The sequence below is a fragment of the Miniopterus natalensis genome, chromosome 1 (genome assembly GCF_054644295.1).
Source record: "Miniopterus natalensis isolate mMinNat1 chromosome 1, mMinNat1.hap1, whole genome shotgun sequence".
NCBI classification, from domain to species: domain Eukaryota; kingdom Metazoa; phylum Chordata; class Mammalia; order Chiroptera; family Miniopteridae; genus Miniopterus; species Miniopterus natalensis.
Genome location: NC_142081.1, coordinates 20,583,846 through 20,601,546, shown reverse-complemented (window position 1 = coordinate 20,601,546; position 17,701 = coordinate 20,583,846). Strand labels below are relative to the sequence as shown.

The 17,701-nt window shown below is 36.8% G+C and overlaps 1 protein-coding gene across 4 annotated transcripts in view; it reads left to right on the top strand.

Moving 5' to 3' along the window:
* YLPM1 (YLP motif containing 1) overlaps nucleotides 1-17,701 on the top strand; it is a 69,688-nt gene that overhangs the window by 10,575 nt on the left and 41,412 nt on the right. For all 4 annotated transcript variants that reach the window (XM_087819142.1, XM_016208659.2, XM_087819136.1 and 1 more), the window contains exons 2-4: nucleotides 818-1,051; nucleotides 2,186-2,365; nucleotides 4,077-5,071. In XM_087819142.1, the coding sequence (XP_087675268.1) occupies nucleotides 818-1,051; nucleotides 2,186-2,365; nucleotides 4,077-5,071 (1,409 nt within the window). The remainder of the gene's footprint in view (nucleotides 1-817; nucleotides 1,052-2,185; nucleotides 2,366-4,076; nucleotides 5,072-17,701) is intronic.

The window sequence follows — 17,701 nt, the reverse complement described above, 5'->3', positions numbered from 1 at the left end:
CTTGTGTTCAAGTAACCCTTATTTTACTTAATAATGTCTCATTTACCTCGCTTCATCTCATTACGTAGGCATTGTATCATCTCACATCATCACAAAAAGGGGGTGAGTACAGTACCATAAGGTATTTTAAGAGAGAGAGACCACATTCACATAACTTTTATTACAGTATATTGCTATAATTGTTCTATTTCATTATTAGTTATTGTTGTTAATCTCTTACTGTGCCTAATTTGTAAATTAAACTGTCATAGGTAAGTATGTATAGGAAAAAACAGTATAAATAGGGTTCAGAACTATCCACTATTTCATGCAGCCACTGGAGGTCTTAGAATGTGTCTCCTGTGGATAAGGGAGGACTACTGCGTTTACCTTGGTATGGCTAGGCTAATGATACAACAGATTTTTAAAAGAGAGAAGGTAGAGAGAAGAGGTAGGACTATGTTGTTATATTCACTAATTATGAGACCCCCCATGGATAAATCTGAACCAACTAAAGATAGGTTAAAAGCAAGTAGCTGTGAATACTGACAGGATTTACTCTTATCATTGATCAGAAAGACTGCTCTGACTTCCAAAAGTATGTGTTTTTAGATAGTAGAGAAGTATGTTGAATTGATATGTATGGCATGGTTTAACTTAAATGTATAAATTTGGGGAAGGAATTGAAAATCTTGCTTATTTGCCTTTCTCAGTCCAGCTTTGCCTTTTCTTGCGTATAGACGCATGAACACAGACACAAATGTGGCTCTCTCTAAATACCAAGTTGCAGCTATACAGGATTGTCGAGTAAAATTCTTAAAAATGGTTTCTGTTGTAGGAACAGCAGCAGTATTGGTATCGACAGCACTTGCTTAGTTTGCAGCAGAGGACAAAAGTGCATTTGCCAGGACACAAAAAGGGTCCTGTGATAGCAAAGGATGCACCCAAGCCAGTAAAAGAAGTTACAGTACCTGCCACCAGTCAAGTACCAGAACCCCCTCCATCTGAGGAGCCCCCATTACCACCTCCTAATGAGGAGGTACCACCCCCTCTCCCACCTGAGGAATCCCAGGTAACCATAAAATTAATTATTTGGTGTTTACTGTTCAGCTTTTTTCTGATTCATTTATATATACCTTTGTCATGAATGCATATATATTTTTATGTTTTTTTAAGTACATGTAAAATTCCATTTATGGACTAATTAGAAGGTTATGCCTTATTAGGTTTAGAAAAGGCATTTTTTGTCTCTCCCTCTTGGGAGCATGCCTATTCCTTTCCCATCCTCCTCTTCCTTCCCCCAGGCACATTACTTTTGCCTTTCCCTCTCCTAAGCTCCAAGAACCCTTCTTTTGCTTCTGTAACTTATTTCCTGAGCCAACAAGGCCCAGCTGGCTCACTTCTACTACCTTTGTAACTCTCTAAATAAACTTTCTCTTATAATTTGGGGGGGGGGGGGGGGGAAGAAAAGGCTTTTTTTTTTCATTTTTTTTTTTATGGTTTAAATGAGAGTGAAGAGTTAGACACTCTTGTAAATTGTGTCTCTAAGCACTAAAGGGATGCCAGTGTATTTTCATATTGGCAGCACACGGCAATAGTTAAGAGCTTCAACTTTTATTGTCAAACGACCCAGGCTGCAGTCCAGGCACTGCCACTTGTTGGTGGTGACTCTGAGCGAGTTAGCTAATCATTCTATGCTTCAATTTCCTCATCTGCAAAATAGGTTAGAGCATTAAATGTGATAATTCTTATCACTTAGCATACTTACTGGCACATGGAAAGTTCTCACATTGATCCAAAGGTCATCATTCTCCTAAGAGCCTTATGTGGAAACTTTATTGAATCATAATAATTACACTATAGTCCATTGGTGAAAAGTGACTAAGGTGAAAAGAAAGATTTCTCATAGAGTGAAAAGGACAGTAAATGTAGATTGACTTTGTTGGGGAAATGATTGTCTTACTTAACAGAGAGATGATTATTCTAGTGAAGACTACAGAATTTATAAACTCCTTTGTATTGGTGTCCATGATTGCAGTATAGAGCTAGGTATTTTAGCTAAAGATAGAATAGCTTTTCCCAATCAGGCAGAGTTGTAGGGATTCTGGACTTTATATTATAATACAATACTTTATAAAATAGGTTTCTTACTAATTTAATCGCTGTTTTATGATTTAAGTAAACATGTATCCTCTTTTATCTTTAGTCTGAGGACCCGGAAGAAGATGCCAGGTTAAAACAGTTGCAGGCTGCAGCAGCACACTGGCAGCAGCACCAGCAGCATCGAGTTGGCTTCCAGTACCAGGGAATAATGCAGAAGCACACTCAGTTACAACAGATCCTACAACAGTACCAGCAGATCATACAGCAGCCACCACATATGCAGGCAAGTGCTTCCTGGGTTCATGCACGGGAAGTTGCCCCAAGACATTTCAAAGATTTGTTATTCCTGAAAGAGATTTAAGTGTAAAAAAAGAAAGATATTTCCCAAGAGGTACCCAAGTAGTTAGTTACCTGTCGCATTGACTGGGGGGCTTGGGAAGTGTGATCTTATGAAAATGCTCTTATGGAGGGACAGTAATCTTGAAGTCTTTTGATGATGTTAACCCAGACTTATTTTTAGAGTACTTTTACTAAGTTACTAAGTATTGTTACTCAGGGATTTAAGAACCAGAACCAGGGTTCTTAATCATGTAACTTAAAGTTAACTTGTGTTTCACCTATAAACCATGATGGTAACAGAAAAGCAAAAATCGACCAAAAAGATTAAAGCAACCACCACAAAAAAACCTAACAAATACACCATAAAAGATGAAAGTACTTACTTGTCTTTCTTTTTTTTGATTCTCACCCAAGGATATTTTTCCCATTGATTTTTTTTTAGAGGGAGTGGAAGAGAGGGAGGAGGGAGAGGGACAGAGAGAGAGAAAAAAATCAATGTAAGAGAGACACATCGATTGGTTGCCGCCCTTACGAACCCCGACTGGGTCCTGGGATTGAACCTGCAACTCAGGTACGTGCCCTTGACCTGGAATCGAACCCATGACCCTTCATCCAACTCTCTAACCACTGAGCCAAACTGGACAGAGCTGTTTTTTTTATCTGTGATCTATAAATTTATGTCTATATGTCTGGATCATTTTTTAAGTTCTTAAAATGATCCAGGGTAATATTAAAAACTTGAAAAATAATGCCCTTGCCATTTTGGCTCAGTGGTTAGAGTGTCAGCCTGCAGACTAAAGGGTCCTGGGTTTGATTCTGGCCAAAGGCACATACCTCAGTTGCAGGCTCGATCCCTGGCCCCACTCGATGTCTTCTCTCTGTCTCTGTCTCTGTCTCTGTCTCCCCCTCCCCTGCTTCCCCTCTCCCCCTCTTAGCCTAAGCAGTGGAAAAAATATCCTTGGGTTAGGATTAAAAGAAAAACTTGAAAAATACTTATTGCTGAGGTAGGTATTTGCTTTAGTGTTTGGTTGATTTTTTTTCTGACTCAATGATAACTTATACAGGGTGGGGCAAAAGTAGATTTACAGTAGTTCGTATGGAAAATAATACAATAATAAATAATAATACAAGAATAAACTGTTTCTCTAAAGAACTTAATAAACTGATGAACAGAATAGATTCAATGACATGGAAGCATAGATGAGACTGACAAATGTCAGAGGGATGGAGGAGGGCAGGTGGGTAGAGGGGGAGAGAGTAACTAAAGGATTTATATGCATATATGCACAACCCAAGGACATGGACAATGTGGGGGAGAGGGACTGGGGAGGGGGACGGGACAGGGTGGAACGGGTCATTGGGGAGAAAAAAGGACATCTGTAATATTTTAAACAAAAATAAAATTTAAAAAAAAGGATAAACTGTTTCGTGTACTCACAATTGTAAACCTACTTTGCCCCATCCTGTATAACTAAGTCAAAGGAAAAAAGAATGATCATCACCAAACAGATTTAACAAGCTTCTCCTTATCCTTCCAAAGTCTTTAGTGTTTTAATTTCCTGATATTTCATATGCCTTTGATTCATTAATATTTATCTTGTTATTAATTCTCTTATATGAATGTTTTGAAATAATTTTTATCCCTTTATTTGTAGACCATGTCTGTAGATATGCAACTGCGGCATTATGAGATGCAGCAGCAACAGTTTCAACATCTCTACCAAGAATGGGAGCGAGAGTTTCAGCTGTGGGAGGAACAGCTCCATTCGTATCCGCATAAAGATCAGCTTCAGGAGTATGAGAAGCAGTGGAAAACATGGCAGGGACATATGAAAGCCACTCAGACCTATCTCCAGGAGAAAGTCAATTCATTTCAGAACATGAAGAACCAATATATGGGGAACATGTCAATGCCACCTCCTTTTGTTCCATATTCTCAGATGCCTCCACCTCTACCAACAATGCCCCCTCCGGTATTGCCTCCATCATTGCCACCACCAGTGATGCCCCCTGCCCTACCTGCTTCAGTGCCGCCACCTGGCATGCCCCCACCTGTGATGCCACCTTCGCTACCAACCTCTGTGCCCCCACCTGTGATGCCTCCATCTCTGTCTTCAACAGGGCCACCACCAGTTCTTCCCCCACCTTCCCTCTCTTCTGTGGGGCCACCACCAGTTCTTCCCCCACCATCTCTCTCTTCAACAGCACCTCCACCTGTCATGCCCCTTCCACCATTGTCTTCAGCCACACCTCCTCCAGGAATACCTCCCCCTGGGGTTCCACAAGGGATACCTCCTCAATTAACAGCAGCTCCAGTTCCATCAGTCTCTAGTTCTCAGAGTTCACAACTTCCAGAGAAACCTAGACCAGCATTACTTCCCACTCCGGTGTCTTTTGGTTCAGTCCCACCCTCAACTTACCATCCTCCATTGCAATCAGCTATTGGCCCATCAGAACAAGGGAATTCTAAAGTTCCTCTGAGCAAGTCTACTCTGCCATACAGTTCGTTCTCATCTGAGCAAGGACTTGGGGAGTCTCCAGTTGCTCCATCTCAGCCAATCACTGCAGTCAAGGACATGCCAGTGAGGCCAGGTGGACTGCTTCCAGATCCTCCTAGAAGCAGTTACATGGAAGGTCCAAAAGGACCAAGGTAGGTCTGCCTTTTTTGTTTGTTTGTTTGGTTGGTTTGGCTGATTTGATTTTGTTGATTTAGGCTGAATAGGCGTTGATGGCATAAAAGGCTTCATTTATACAATTTTGGTATTCACTTTGTCCTTTTAATCTATACACATTCCTGGTTTATAATTAATAATGCTAGTATTCACTTATTAGATGTAATGAAATCTAGAAAATGGTAACATGCCCCCATTTTTATGATATCATTGCTTTTATCCTATATGTAGAAATTGTAGTGCAGGATGAATGTGATGTTTTAGAGTAATGTTTATCAATTTCTTATTGACTTTTCAGCTTCAAAAGTAATATTGATTAAACTTATTTATCTTTTTTGCTTTTTGTTTATTTGATAAATACCTGAATTGATAACTTCTCTTTGTTAGCTAATATGCTAACTATTGGAGATAAAGATGAATAAGCCAATATTGTAGTGAAATAAGGCAATGAAATTTAGTGTAAGGGTAAATAAGACTTTTGTTTTATCTATTTGTTCAGCAAATATTTATTAAGTTCCTGCTCTGTGTTTATAGAGTGACTATAACAGAACAAACAAATAGAGCTTATATCCTTTATATGTTCCTCAATTTGGGAGATGTTTTTCTTTTGTCTGAACCACATTTATATAGAAAAGTACACATAAAAATTGATTAGTTTCTGAGTTTTTTTCTATTTACCTATTAAAAGGTGTTAAGTTTATTTTTCTAAGTTTGTAAAGGTATATTTTTCTCCCTGGGTTACCTAAATGATAATTTTCCTACAGAAAAAACATTTCAATAAGATTTTCTTCCAATTGGAAATTGTAATAGAAATACATACTCATACAAAATTTAGACAGGACAGAAAAGGACTGAAAAAAGTAAAAGTCACCTAACTCCACTGGAGGTTATTATTTGGAGATGATAATTTTTAAAATATATGTTGTATAAATGGGATCATACTACATATATTGTCTTGTAACTAGCTTTTTCCACTATCAGTATAGTAGTTAGTTTTCCATCTCAGTGTCAATGGATCTGCATTATCATTTTTAATTTAATTCTGTTTTAACTATTGACAACAAAATATATCTTATTTGTTCCCCAAGTTTATAGTTCTGAAAACAGTACAGCACAAAGTTCATCCAAAATCAAAGCTAATTAGAGGCAACTAATGTCTTCCTCTGGGTACCAGAAGCCTTGCCAGAGGCATTACATACATTATCTTATGGAGTCTTCTCAACAACCTGTGAATTTGTATACCCGACATTTACCCTTTACAAATGGGCTAAGAGGATTGGGTAACTTGCTCAGGATTGAGTCTCTGGGACAGTGGAGCCTGAGTTTGTACCCAGTGGGAGCTGAGTCCAGAGGGTCCTCAGAGCAAAAGCACTAGTTAAGTACTGTATTTAATGCCGTGGTTTAATGATACTCATACTGTCATTGATATTCATACTTACAAATACATTTGTAGCCCTCATTTATTTGGTATGTGTATCTTCTTGATTTGAATTCCTACTTATCTCCTTATTGAATATCTCCTTATCTACTTATTGAGTATTGCCTTTTAGATCTGGTGACTGATTTGCTATCAGAGAAGTACATTTTTAACACCTCATGAAACAAAGATTTCCTGCTCCCTTTTTTTCTGTCATATTCATATTTCTCTCTTTTGCTTATCAAATCTTGAGTTTGTAAATTTAGGACCTATTTTAAGTTTTTTCTTGTCTCAAGGTACAATTAATAACTTCAGTGCTAGGAGGATCTTAGCAATTATATAATGCAATATCCCCTCTACAGCAACTCACATTTAGTTTGTCATCTTGCACATATTACCTTATTCCTCTCATTGATCTCATGAGGTAAGTAGATAAGGAAGCTGAGCTCTGGAGAGGTTATAGATAAATTACCCCAGATGACAGAGCTAGTAAATAGTAGAGATGATATTAGAATCCAGGGCCTTCTGATTCACTTACAGGTTCATTGTACTTCCTGTGACAAGCAATTGATGGACCCTGCTTGAACATTGACAGCTTTCTAGAAAGTTTATTTCTTACACTGACCCTAAATATATCACTATAACTTTTACCTGATGATTCTAGATCTACCTTTATGGTACAACACATAGTGAGTTATCCTTTCTCTCTCCTACAGTGTATTCCTGCAGTCATTTAAAGATCACCCTCCTGTTCTCTTCCCCAGCCTGCTTTGCCCACTCTTCTCTGCCATCACACAAACTCAGATTCTTTTCTTTTCACACTAACATTGCTTCCAGCCTCCTCCTCCTTCATTGCTCACTGTCCTTTGAAGGGCCTTTGGTTTGTCTAGTCTCCTTCAGATGTAGAAGACCATAGACCTAGTACCAGCTTTATTATAAATAATGTACGTATATAGCTGGAAAAAAATGCCCTTTTTTGCTTCTCTAAGACTGTCTTTACATTTCATCTAGTTAGGTTTGGGCCAACATTCTAGTCTACTAAAGTCTTGATGAATGTTTACATTGTTTTGTTTTTAGGTACAAGCTATCTCTTCCCAGCTTTTTCACCTGCAGCTTTTATTTTTGCCATTGAGTTGGATCCTGCTCACATTATCCACCTTGTTTTAAAAGCCTTTCCTCAGTCTAGCTTATGTTATTGCCATTTCTGTTACTCTTCTACTTCTTTTGCTCATTTACGCCACATAAAGTATAGTTTGTGACTATTGACCAGGCACAGTTCATTGTTCTCCTGTGTATCTAGGTACAATGTCATTGGGAATCTGGGTAGTTAGTGAAAGAAACTGAGGTAAGAATAATCCACACTAGCCCTGGCCAGTGTGGCTTAGTTGGTTGGAGCATCAACCCCTACACTGAAGAGTTACGGGTTCAATTCCCAGTCAGGGCACATACCTAGGTTGTGGGTTCTGTCCCCGGTTGGGGCACATACAAGAGGCAACTAATAGATGTTTCTCTCTCACATTTGGTGTTTCCCTCGCTCTCTTTCTCTTTCTCTCTCACTCTCTCTCACTCCCTCCCCCCCTTAAGTCACTAAACATGTCCTCAGGTGAGGATTTCAAAAAAGAATAATCCACACTATTAGGAAAACTGGTGAATTTCCTTAATTATTTGCGTTCAGAGTTTGCTATAAACACATAACTGATATGGTAAGCTACTCTTGTCTTGCTTTAATTTAAACAGAGCTGGGTAGAAAAACAAGAATTAATAACATAGATAAGTGGGTAACCAATTACACACTATTAAAGCATTGTAAAGTACTTTGAGTTTTTGCAAAATCCAGATTTAGGCGGCTTTCTAAAAACTATGAAGGTTTCCAAAAAGTCAAGTGACATAACTGCATTATGTGTAAATAGCATACCACATTGTTTAGCATCCAGGGCAGCTGTTTTGGAACTGTGTGTATGTGTGTGTATGTGTACCACTGTATTCATCAAGTCTTTTGGAGGACTACCACTGCTCAAAAAAACTGTCATGTCAGTGGATGTTGGTTTCCCAGTACCTTTTTTTTTCCCAGTAATAAAACTTATTAGCCCAACTGACCTGGCTCAGCAGTTGAGCATCGACCTATGATCCAGGAGATCTCTGTTCGATTCCCAGTCAGGGCACATGCCAGGGTTGTGGGCTCGATCCCCGGGGGGGGGGGGGTGCAGGAGCCAGCCAATCAGTGATACTCCCATCATTGATGTTTCTATCTCTGTTCCTCTCCCTTCCTCTCTCTGAAATCAATAAAGGTATATTAAAAAACCCACAAAAATAAAACAAAAAAACCTTACTTATTAAAGGGTAACAAACGTGCACAATCGTAAGTATATAGCTTAGTGGATTTGTATAAAGTAGACACACTCATGTTATCACTCTACTCAGATCAAAAAATAGAAATTCTAGTGTATAAGAAGTCCATCTCATGTCCCTTCCCATTTTCTCTTTTTACACCACAGATTAGTTTTGTCTATTTTTGAACTTTATATAAATGGAATCATACTATATGTACTCTTTTGAGTGGCCTCTTTCACTTGACATTAAATTATTGTGAGAATCATCCATGTTGTGTGTAGCTGTAGTTTGTACATTCAATTCCTGTACAATATTTTATTGTATGAATATACCACAGTTTGTTTATCCATTTTCATATTGATGGTCATTTAAGTTTTTTGGTTATTATGAAAAATATTACTATGTATCTTTTGGTGCTATATGTCTCCCTTTAGATGCATACACATCTGTGTGTATGTGTGTGGGTGTTTAATTTTGTTTAAATAAATACCAAGGATTGGGATTGCTTGATCATGGGTATGTATATGTTCTTCTTTGATAGATCTTGTCAGTTTTCCAAAGTGGTTGTTTTAATTTACATTCTCAACAGCAGTGATTCTGTGTTCCAGTGTTTTTGCATCCTCAGCAATACTTAGTATTATTAAACTTTTAAATTTTAGCCATCTTGGTGGATGTTTAATGGTATTGTAATACGGCTTTAATTTATATTTCCCTGATGATGAATAAGGTTGATTTCTTTCCATTTGGTTATTGTTCAGTTGGAGTTCCTATTTTATGAAATGCTGCCTCAAGCCTTTTCTGTATTTTTATGTTAATTTTTTTTCTTATTGATTTGTAGGAGTTCTTTATATACACTAGATACCAGTTTTTTGTCCAGTATATGTCTAGATTCTCTTTACTATATTTCACTCTATAGCATTTTTTTACTTTCTTCAGTATATCAGAAAAGTAGCCTTGACCATTTACCATCTAGGTCCAATGGGCCCTTTTAATTTTTAAAGTTTAATTTTACAAAAAATTTACAGAAGTAAGAATAAAGGGATAGTGAAAAATAACTTACTAGAAATTCTAATAAAGTTTTTTAAAGAGTAAAACTCTTCCCATCAGGTAAATTTTAGCACACCAACATCATAAAAGATGAAATAATTCCGTCATATTGTTTTAGCAAAGCAGAATGGTCCAGGTTCTTGCCACAAAATATTATGTGAAGTCTTTCTATTTACTAAGTGGGTGATAATACCACATTTCCCTTCTGTTCATAGAAATATATTGTTCAGACATCAAATCTTGAGTTTGAGAACATTCATCTCTAGGATATTTTTATCTGAGGACTCACAGTTGACAATTTTACTTATGATAAATTTTACATCTTTATTAGACATTTATCTTTTGTTTCATCTAATAATTTTGGTATAACTTTCTCTGTCGCTTTTCTTTTCTTCCTTATAGTCAGGAGATGAAAATTTCTGAATTCTCATTTGTGCTGAATGAAGCCATAAAGCAGGCTGCAATATTTTGGGCAATGCAAGGGGTTGTGGTAGTTTATTTCACCTTTGCCTCATCCTTCTAGGCAATTCTATCATTCTTTTATTGTCTTTGTATTTTAATGTTCTTTGGCATAGTTGGGAATAATTAATAAGTAATGGTGAGTATTAATGAATTCTAAGATAAGGAAATTGCAAAATATTTCAAGATACAGAAAAAATCAAAATCATTTAAGATCTTACATTTAGGATTAGTGAAAGCACCCAATGGATCCATATGGTAAATTGCAAGAGAATTTAAATTTTGTTCTGTTTTTTAAAAAGCAAATTTTCTCTTTGTTCTCTGGAAGGCTGGTAAAAAAGAAGTCACAAAATATCAATCTTTACAAATAGAACTGTTAAAAAAAAACACCTTCAAAACCTATACTTGGATCCAGTGAACCCTGATGAACCCCAACAGCTAATGGTATTTTTTGATTAATAGAAATTCTTGATTTTAATTTAGTTGTCCAATTTATTGACCTTTTTTCCTTTATGGTTAGTGCTTTTTTTATGTCCTGTTTAAGAAATCTTTGCTTACTCCAAAGCCATAAATACATTATCCTATTTTATCTTCTTTTATTGTTTTATCTTTTATTTTAAAATTAATAATCCATATAGAATTGACCTTTTTTGTTAATGAGGTGGGGTCAAAGTTTATTATTTTCCATATGGCAATCCAGTTGACCCCAGTAACATTTAATTGAAAAAGTTATCCTTTCCTTACTACTTTGCAGAGTCCCCTTCATCATGAGTCAAGTGATTATATGTGTGGATTTGTTTCTGGACTCTGTTCCTTTGGTTTATTTTTATCTCTTAGTGTAAGTCTTCCAATTCTGTTTCTAGATCAGAGGTTGGCAGGCTTTTTCTCTGAAGGACCACATGGTAAATATTTTTAGGCTTTACAGGCCATGTCTGGTCTCTGTTAAATATTTTTCTAGCCCTGGCCAGTGGGGTTCAGTTGGTTGGGCATCATCCTGTGCACCAAAAGGTTGATGATTCAGTTTCTGGTCAGGGCACATACCTGGGGTTGTGGGCTCGAATTCTGTGGTGGGGGGGTGTGGATCCATATCCTGCTCTTACATTGATGTTTCTCTCTCTCCCTCTCCCTTCCTCTCTCTCTAAAAAATCAATTTAAAAAAAATCTTTAAAAACATATTTTTTTCTTTTCTATTTCTATTTAACCTTTAAAAACGTAAAAAAGTCATTCTTAACTGGATTTGGCCCATTCGCCATAGTTGGCTGACCCCTCATCTAGATTGTCTGGACTGTTCTTGCTCCTTTCTATTTCCCATATAATGCTTAGAACCAGCTTGTCAATTTTCAAAAACCTGGAATTTGATGGGCATTGCGTAGAATCTGTTGACCATTTTGAGGAAGAATTTACATCTTTATATCAAGACTTCTGATCAGTCCTATCTACTTTTTGATTGGCTTTAATATTGGAATTGCGGACCCTTTGCATTCTGTAGCTGTCTTAGTAGGTTTAGCAAGGGACTGTGAACACTGGCTTTTCTTTATGCTTCCAGTTGTCATGGTCGTTATTTATAGTGTTTACTTCTCTTTGGATATTTTGATTTTAGGATCTTAGATGTACATATTAAATAATAGGCATTATTTCACATGAAAACTAAAAGGAAAGAAATTTGATTTGAGAATTTAATATGTTATAACGCCCATGGTTTGCTGATTTGAGTATGTTTATGTAAACATTGTGATAATCAGATAATAACTTGTTTAATGTTTTTGTAATTCTGCATACTTCTTAAGTTTTTATACCTGATTTGGAGTATTTTTAATACCAAATTTTGAAGTGTTTATACCTAGTTCTAATAGTTTCATACCTAGTTTTAGGGTTTTTATTTTTTAGAGGTTTATGAAGTACTTAACTGTATAAACAATTTTCTAAATATTTAGACATCAAATATTTGTTTTTTTAATCTAATCAGTGTGCAATGCATGTCTTTTATGTGATTATATTTAGTGAAGAGATACTATGTTTGTTCTTTATTTCAAATACATGCTGTGATATGTTAAAAGGTCACAGTATTTCATTGTATATGTAAAGAAGGCTTATTTTTGTACATATTTTTAACGTAAGTATCTCCTAATATATTTATTTCGAAAGCCTAAACATTCTTTACTTTTTATAAATCTAAAAGGCTCTGATAGTTTTATGATTTCATAACATCCTTGAACTTTGAAAATACAAAAGTGCACTATTGATAAATAATTGCCATTTCTATGTAGTGTTGTAGATATATTTCAATTGGTTTAACATTTTCTGACTCCCAAAATAAAAATAAAATGATGGCCCTTGGCTGTTGATCAGCAATTTAATCTGAAAGCAAAGCACCCTCCCCTTTCACGGGAACTGCATGCTATATGTGTAGGCATGAAGCTTGCAGAACCTTCCTGCCTTGTTTTCTTCCTTCTTATCCACACACATTTTAGTGCTCCTGCTTCCTTTATTCTTTCCTCTGGCCTTTATACATGCTCTTCTCTTTTCTGGACTCCTTTTCTGTCATTTTTGCTTTACTAATTCCTGTTCTTCCTGCCACCGGGGTTGCACTTCAATAACTGAGTGCATTTCAATAGTATGTTGAGATCCTTCAGTGAGTCAGACAATGGGGATAGCCATTGAGCAAGACCAACATGTCCCACATTTATTAAACTTTGTTCTAATTGTTGATGTCTCACTCTTCCTATGGACTGTGAACTCCCTGAGGTTTATTTCAGCACTAACACAGTACCTGACAATAAGTGTTGCTTATACCAACACTTGGATAAAATTCTCAAGGCATTCATAATTAGGAAGGCAGTTCATTCATATTCAGATTGGATTATAATACTAGATACTGTGTTGTTGACAAGGGCTCTATATTGACTCTTGTACATTGTGGAGGGTAGTCTTATCGCGTACATGCACTAATGATTGCTTAATTGGATACAAAGCAGAGGATTTTATACAATTTTAATGATTTAAGGTGTTATTTCAGGCACTTTGAATTAATAAATGTAACTTAAAGAAAAGGAACCAAACCATCATAAGCTCTGAAATGGTGTTCTTTTTGCTCTTTGTAAATGTGTGGCCTCCATCCTTAGCATTGCGATGCATCCATTGACAAGTCCCCAGTTGACTTCTTTTCCCTTTGCCCAACAATAGCTGTGCCAAGCCTTCACTATTTTGAATAGACCATCTCCCTAGTGTTGTTTTCTCTGTCTCAGCAAATGTTTTTATTTTCTTTATAACTTTAATTTAAATTCCTGCCTCAGAGAGAAAATCAGTGCTTTCAGGCCAAGTAAAAGTCACTTCCTGCCTTTACCTTTCCTTTACCTTACCATCCTCATCTTTCTTGTAATCTCAGAAGAAGCCTTTCTCCTGGTTAGGGCTAATCCTGTCTCTGTGCTCTTAAATACATTTTACATTGTAATAAAGTGATACATACACATAGTTTGGGGGGAAAAAAGAAAAATAGCCATCCACCATTCAAAGCCACCCTAGATGTGTTTCCTAATGACATAATCTTTATTCTTTTTTTTTTTTTTAATGTTTTTATTGATTTCTAGAGAGAGGGGGAGGGAGAGAGGGATAGAGAAACGTCAATGAGAGAGAAGCATAGATCAGCTCCCTCCTGCACGCCCCCTACTGGGGATTGAACCCGCAACCCAGGCATGTGTCCTGACGGGGAATCGAACTGTGACCTTGGTTACTGAATAAATGCTCAACCACTGAGCCACACCGCAGGGCTCATCTTTTATTCTTTAGTTTTTTCTTTTGGTAGTTACCTTTATATCACTAAAGAATATGCTGTTACTTTCTTGATTTATATTTTTTAGATATTATATCTTTACTTTCTGTTCTGATAGAGGTTTATTAGGTTTTTTTGTTTTTTTTTAAATATCTCTATTGATTTCAGAGAGAGGAAGTGAGAGAGAGATAGAAACATTAATCATGAGAGAGTCATTGATCAGCTGCCTTCTGCACACCCCCCCACTGGGGATTGAGCCCACAACCTGGGCATGTGCCCTGACCAGGAATCGAACCACGATCTTCTGGATCCTAGGTCGATGCTCAACCACTGAACCATGCCGAGCAGGGCAGGTTTATTAGTTTTTACACTACTTTCTAACCTCATCTTCCCAATATATTTATATCACTATTTTGATACATCAGTAAATAGTGTTGTTTGTTGTAGAGGTAATCAGTGTGCTGTGATTACATTTTCTTTAATGTAATAACTTTTTTCAGACTTTCCAGTTGTCTTTGTTCTTGCAAAATCTTTAAAATAATCCTTCAACCCCAGTCCCCAAAACACCTATTTCTCTTAAGGACATCTCTCTACCAAATTCGTGCATCCTCTTGCTTTTGCCTAGGCTGGTTGGCTGATTGGTTGCTCTCAAGATCTGCCATATGGCTGTTGCTCTCATATATACCTCGATTATCCTCCTGGATTTGGATACACTGTTTACTGATCTTATGGCTTCCTATTTGTGGGTTAGTGCCTCCTTTTCCCTGAGTGCATAAACTTACTAAGAAACTGTATATTGAGGGTAAATTTTCTGAGTCCTTACATGTCTGCAAATGCCTTTATTTTAACCTCACACTTGATAGTACTTTGGATATGAGATTTGAAGTTGAACATAATTATTCCTCAAAGTTTTAGGTTATTGTTCTATTTCCTTCTGTCACCTAGTGCCACTGTTACACTGTTCTGATTCTTTTCCTTTTTAGATGATTTTTCCCTACTGCCAAAAACTTTATTTTATTCCTGGTATTCTTTTTTTTAGTTCTCATTTGAGGATATATTTTTATTGATTTTAGAGAGAGAGGGAGGGAGGGAGAGAGAGAAACATGGATGTGAGAGAGAAACACGTCGATGGGTTGCCTCCGCATGCACCCTGACTGGGGATCAAACCCACAACCTTTCAGTGTATGGGACAGTTGCTCCAACCAACTGAGCCACACCAGCCAGGACTTATTTCTGGTATTCTAAAATTTTAGTGCCCCCTCCCCCTATTTTGTTTTGTTTTGTTTTGTTTTGTTAATTGTACTGGATACTGAGTGAACTGGGCAGTTGCCGTCTGAAGACTAGAATCTCTTAACTCTGGAAATTTCTTTGTGCTCTTTCTTCTTTTAATTTTTCTCTCTTGTTTTCTGATTTTCTCTTTCTGGAACTCATTAGTAGGATTTTGGACCTACTGGATTGATAATATTTTTCTCTTTTTCTCACTTAGTTGTACTTTCTGAGATACTTTTGATCATTGTATTGCATTTTTTTATTTTGAGAATTTAAAAAATTTTCTACAGTTCTTCTGATTCTAATCCCTTTTACATATAGCAATTTGTTCTTGATTTATAGGTACTCTCTGAAATTTATGTTTTTTGGGTGTTTTTTTTTTTAAGGCCTCTTCTGGGTTTTTTTGTTGTTTGATTTTGCGTTATCTCTGATTTCTCCAGATTTGTGTACTGTTTATCTTTGGTCTCTTTCTTTCATTTTGGAGACATTCCTCAAATATCTAGTTATCCTTGGTGGTTCATTTCTATTTGAGAGTGGGAGACACTGATAAGCTGATGAGGAGCTCTGGGGCAGGGGAGCTTACCAACTGTTAAGCTTTGCTTTAGGTGATAGGGCAAAAAATCCCTAATGCTAGGGGACTCTCAGTTTCAAGAATTTAGAGATATTCAGCTAAGGAAAGGTTGGTTGATAGTTCAGAATGTAGATTTTAATTTACATCTTTTAAATTAAAGACTTACTCTTGACCTCCCCAGCATCCCTGGTAACTGAGAATCCTGACCCTCTCTGGCTTTACCAGCACTCTAAATTGCAACTTCTTCCTGCTCCACAAGTTACCATTCATGTGTGCTCTTTGTCTTTCAGAATTTAAAAACAAAGTTCTCATTTGCTGGGGCCCCCTTTCTCTGTTTTTAGTGGGTTTATATACTTTTAAGTTGTTATGACTCTATAAAGTGTCGACTTGGCTAGGCTGAAGTATGTTTCCCAGAGTTCCTTTTCTTACATGTTTCTGATTAGGGTGGGTCACAAGGGAGATTTTTGCACCTAACATGAAATATTCCTGGACAACCAAAAACATTCTGATCCTTTCCCCAGAAAAGTATATAAAATCCCTTTTTTTGTCTTTGGGATATCTTCATTCTGCTAACTGGTTCATACACCTTCTCTTATATTCTGTAACAAATTCTGAGATAGAAAGGTAACTATTATTAATGTATCTTACATTAGATGATAAGGAGGAAAAATTAACCAAAAATATTTGACTAATATATATGTATATATTTAAGCATATAATATCAAATTAAGGAAGAAATACCTGTATCTGTCACAGTCCTTATTTCTGCAACTGTTCATGTAATCATAACTGGTTTTTATAACTACCTTCTTTCACTACCCTTTCCATATTCCCTTTGCTCTCAGCAAGCACTTCTGCTGGTCCTGGTTCCTTGCCTGATGGGTGACCCAAACCTTCATTCTTAAAAGGTCTGGGCTATTTGCAGTCCTGCCTAACTTGCGTTATTGTAGTTTTCCATTGACTTTAATCATAGGACGTGGAAGTACTAAGGTGTCCTGGGGATCTGCATTCCAGACATACTCCTCCTTATCCTCACTGTGTAGTAGTAACCCAGTTTCCCCTTGAAAGTCAGGATCTGTACCCCCCTAGTCAGTTCAGTAGCTCCTTTCTTTGCCTATTGACTCAACCCAAAGTGGCCAGGTGGCAGTCTCAACTTCAGTTTAATAGCCATTGTTGTGTCCCCTGATGGAAGCATTCTCCCCTTTGAAACTAAGGCTTCTAGACCAGCAAAACCAGTGTCATAGGGATAGGAAGTAAATATTTTGCTGAAACTAATTTATTACCTTTCATTAATTTCCCAAATAAATGAAAGAAAAACCTATTTCTCATTAAAGGCATGAAAGGAATCACTGTCCACTCAGTCACCTAAGCCAGAAACTTTGGAATCATCCTAATTTCTTCCCTTTCCATTGTCACTTAAATGCCACCAATTAGAAAATCCTGTCTGTTTAGGGAACATTTGGGATCTTGCTTCCGGACACTTGTCATCAATTTGGCTCAAGTAAAATCTTACAGAAAATTTTTTTAAAAATCCTGTTGTAGCTTCCTTCACATCTCTCACTTTTATCTCCTCTATATTTTCATATCAGTCATCACCTTAGAACAGGAGGCTTCGCCTTCACTTACCCAAATGTAGAAACAATCTACAATAGGCTTTTCCCACCTATTCATCTGCAACTTTTCTGCTAGAGCAATCTTTATAAAAAAAAAAAATCAGACCATGCTTAGTGGCTCTAAGTGCTTAT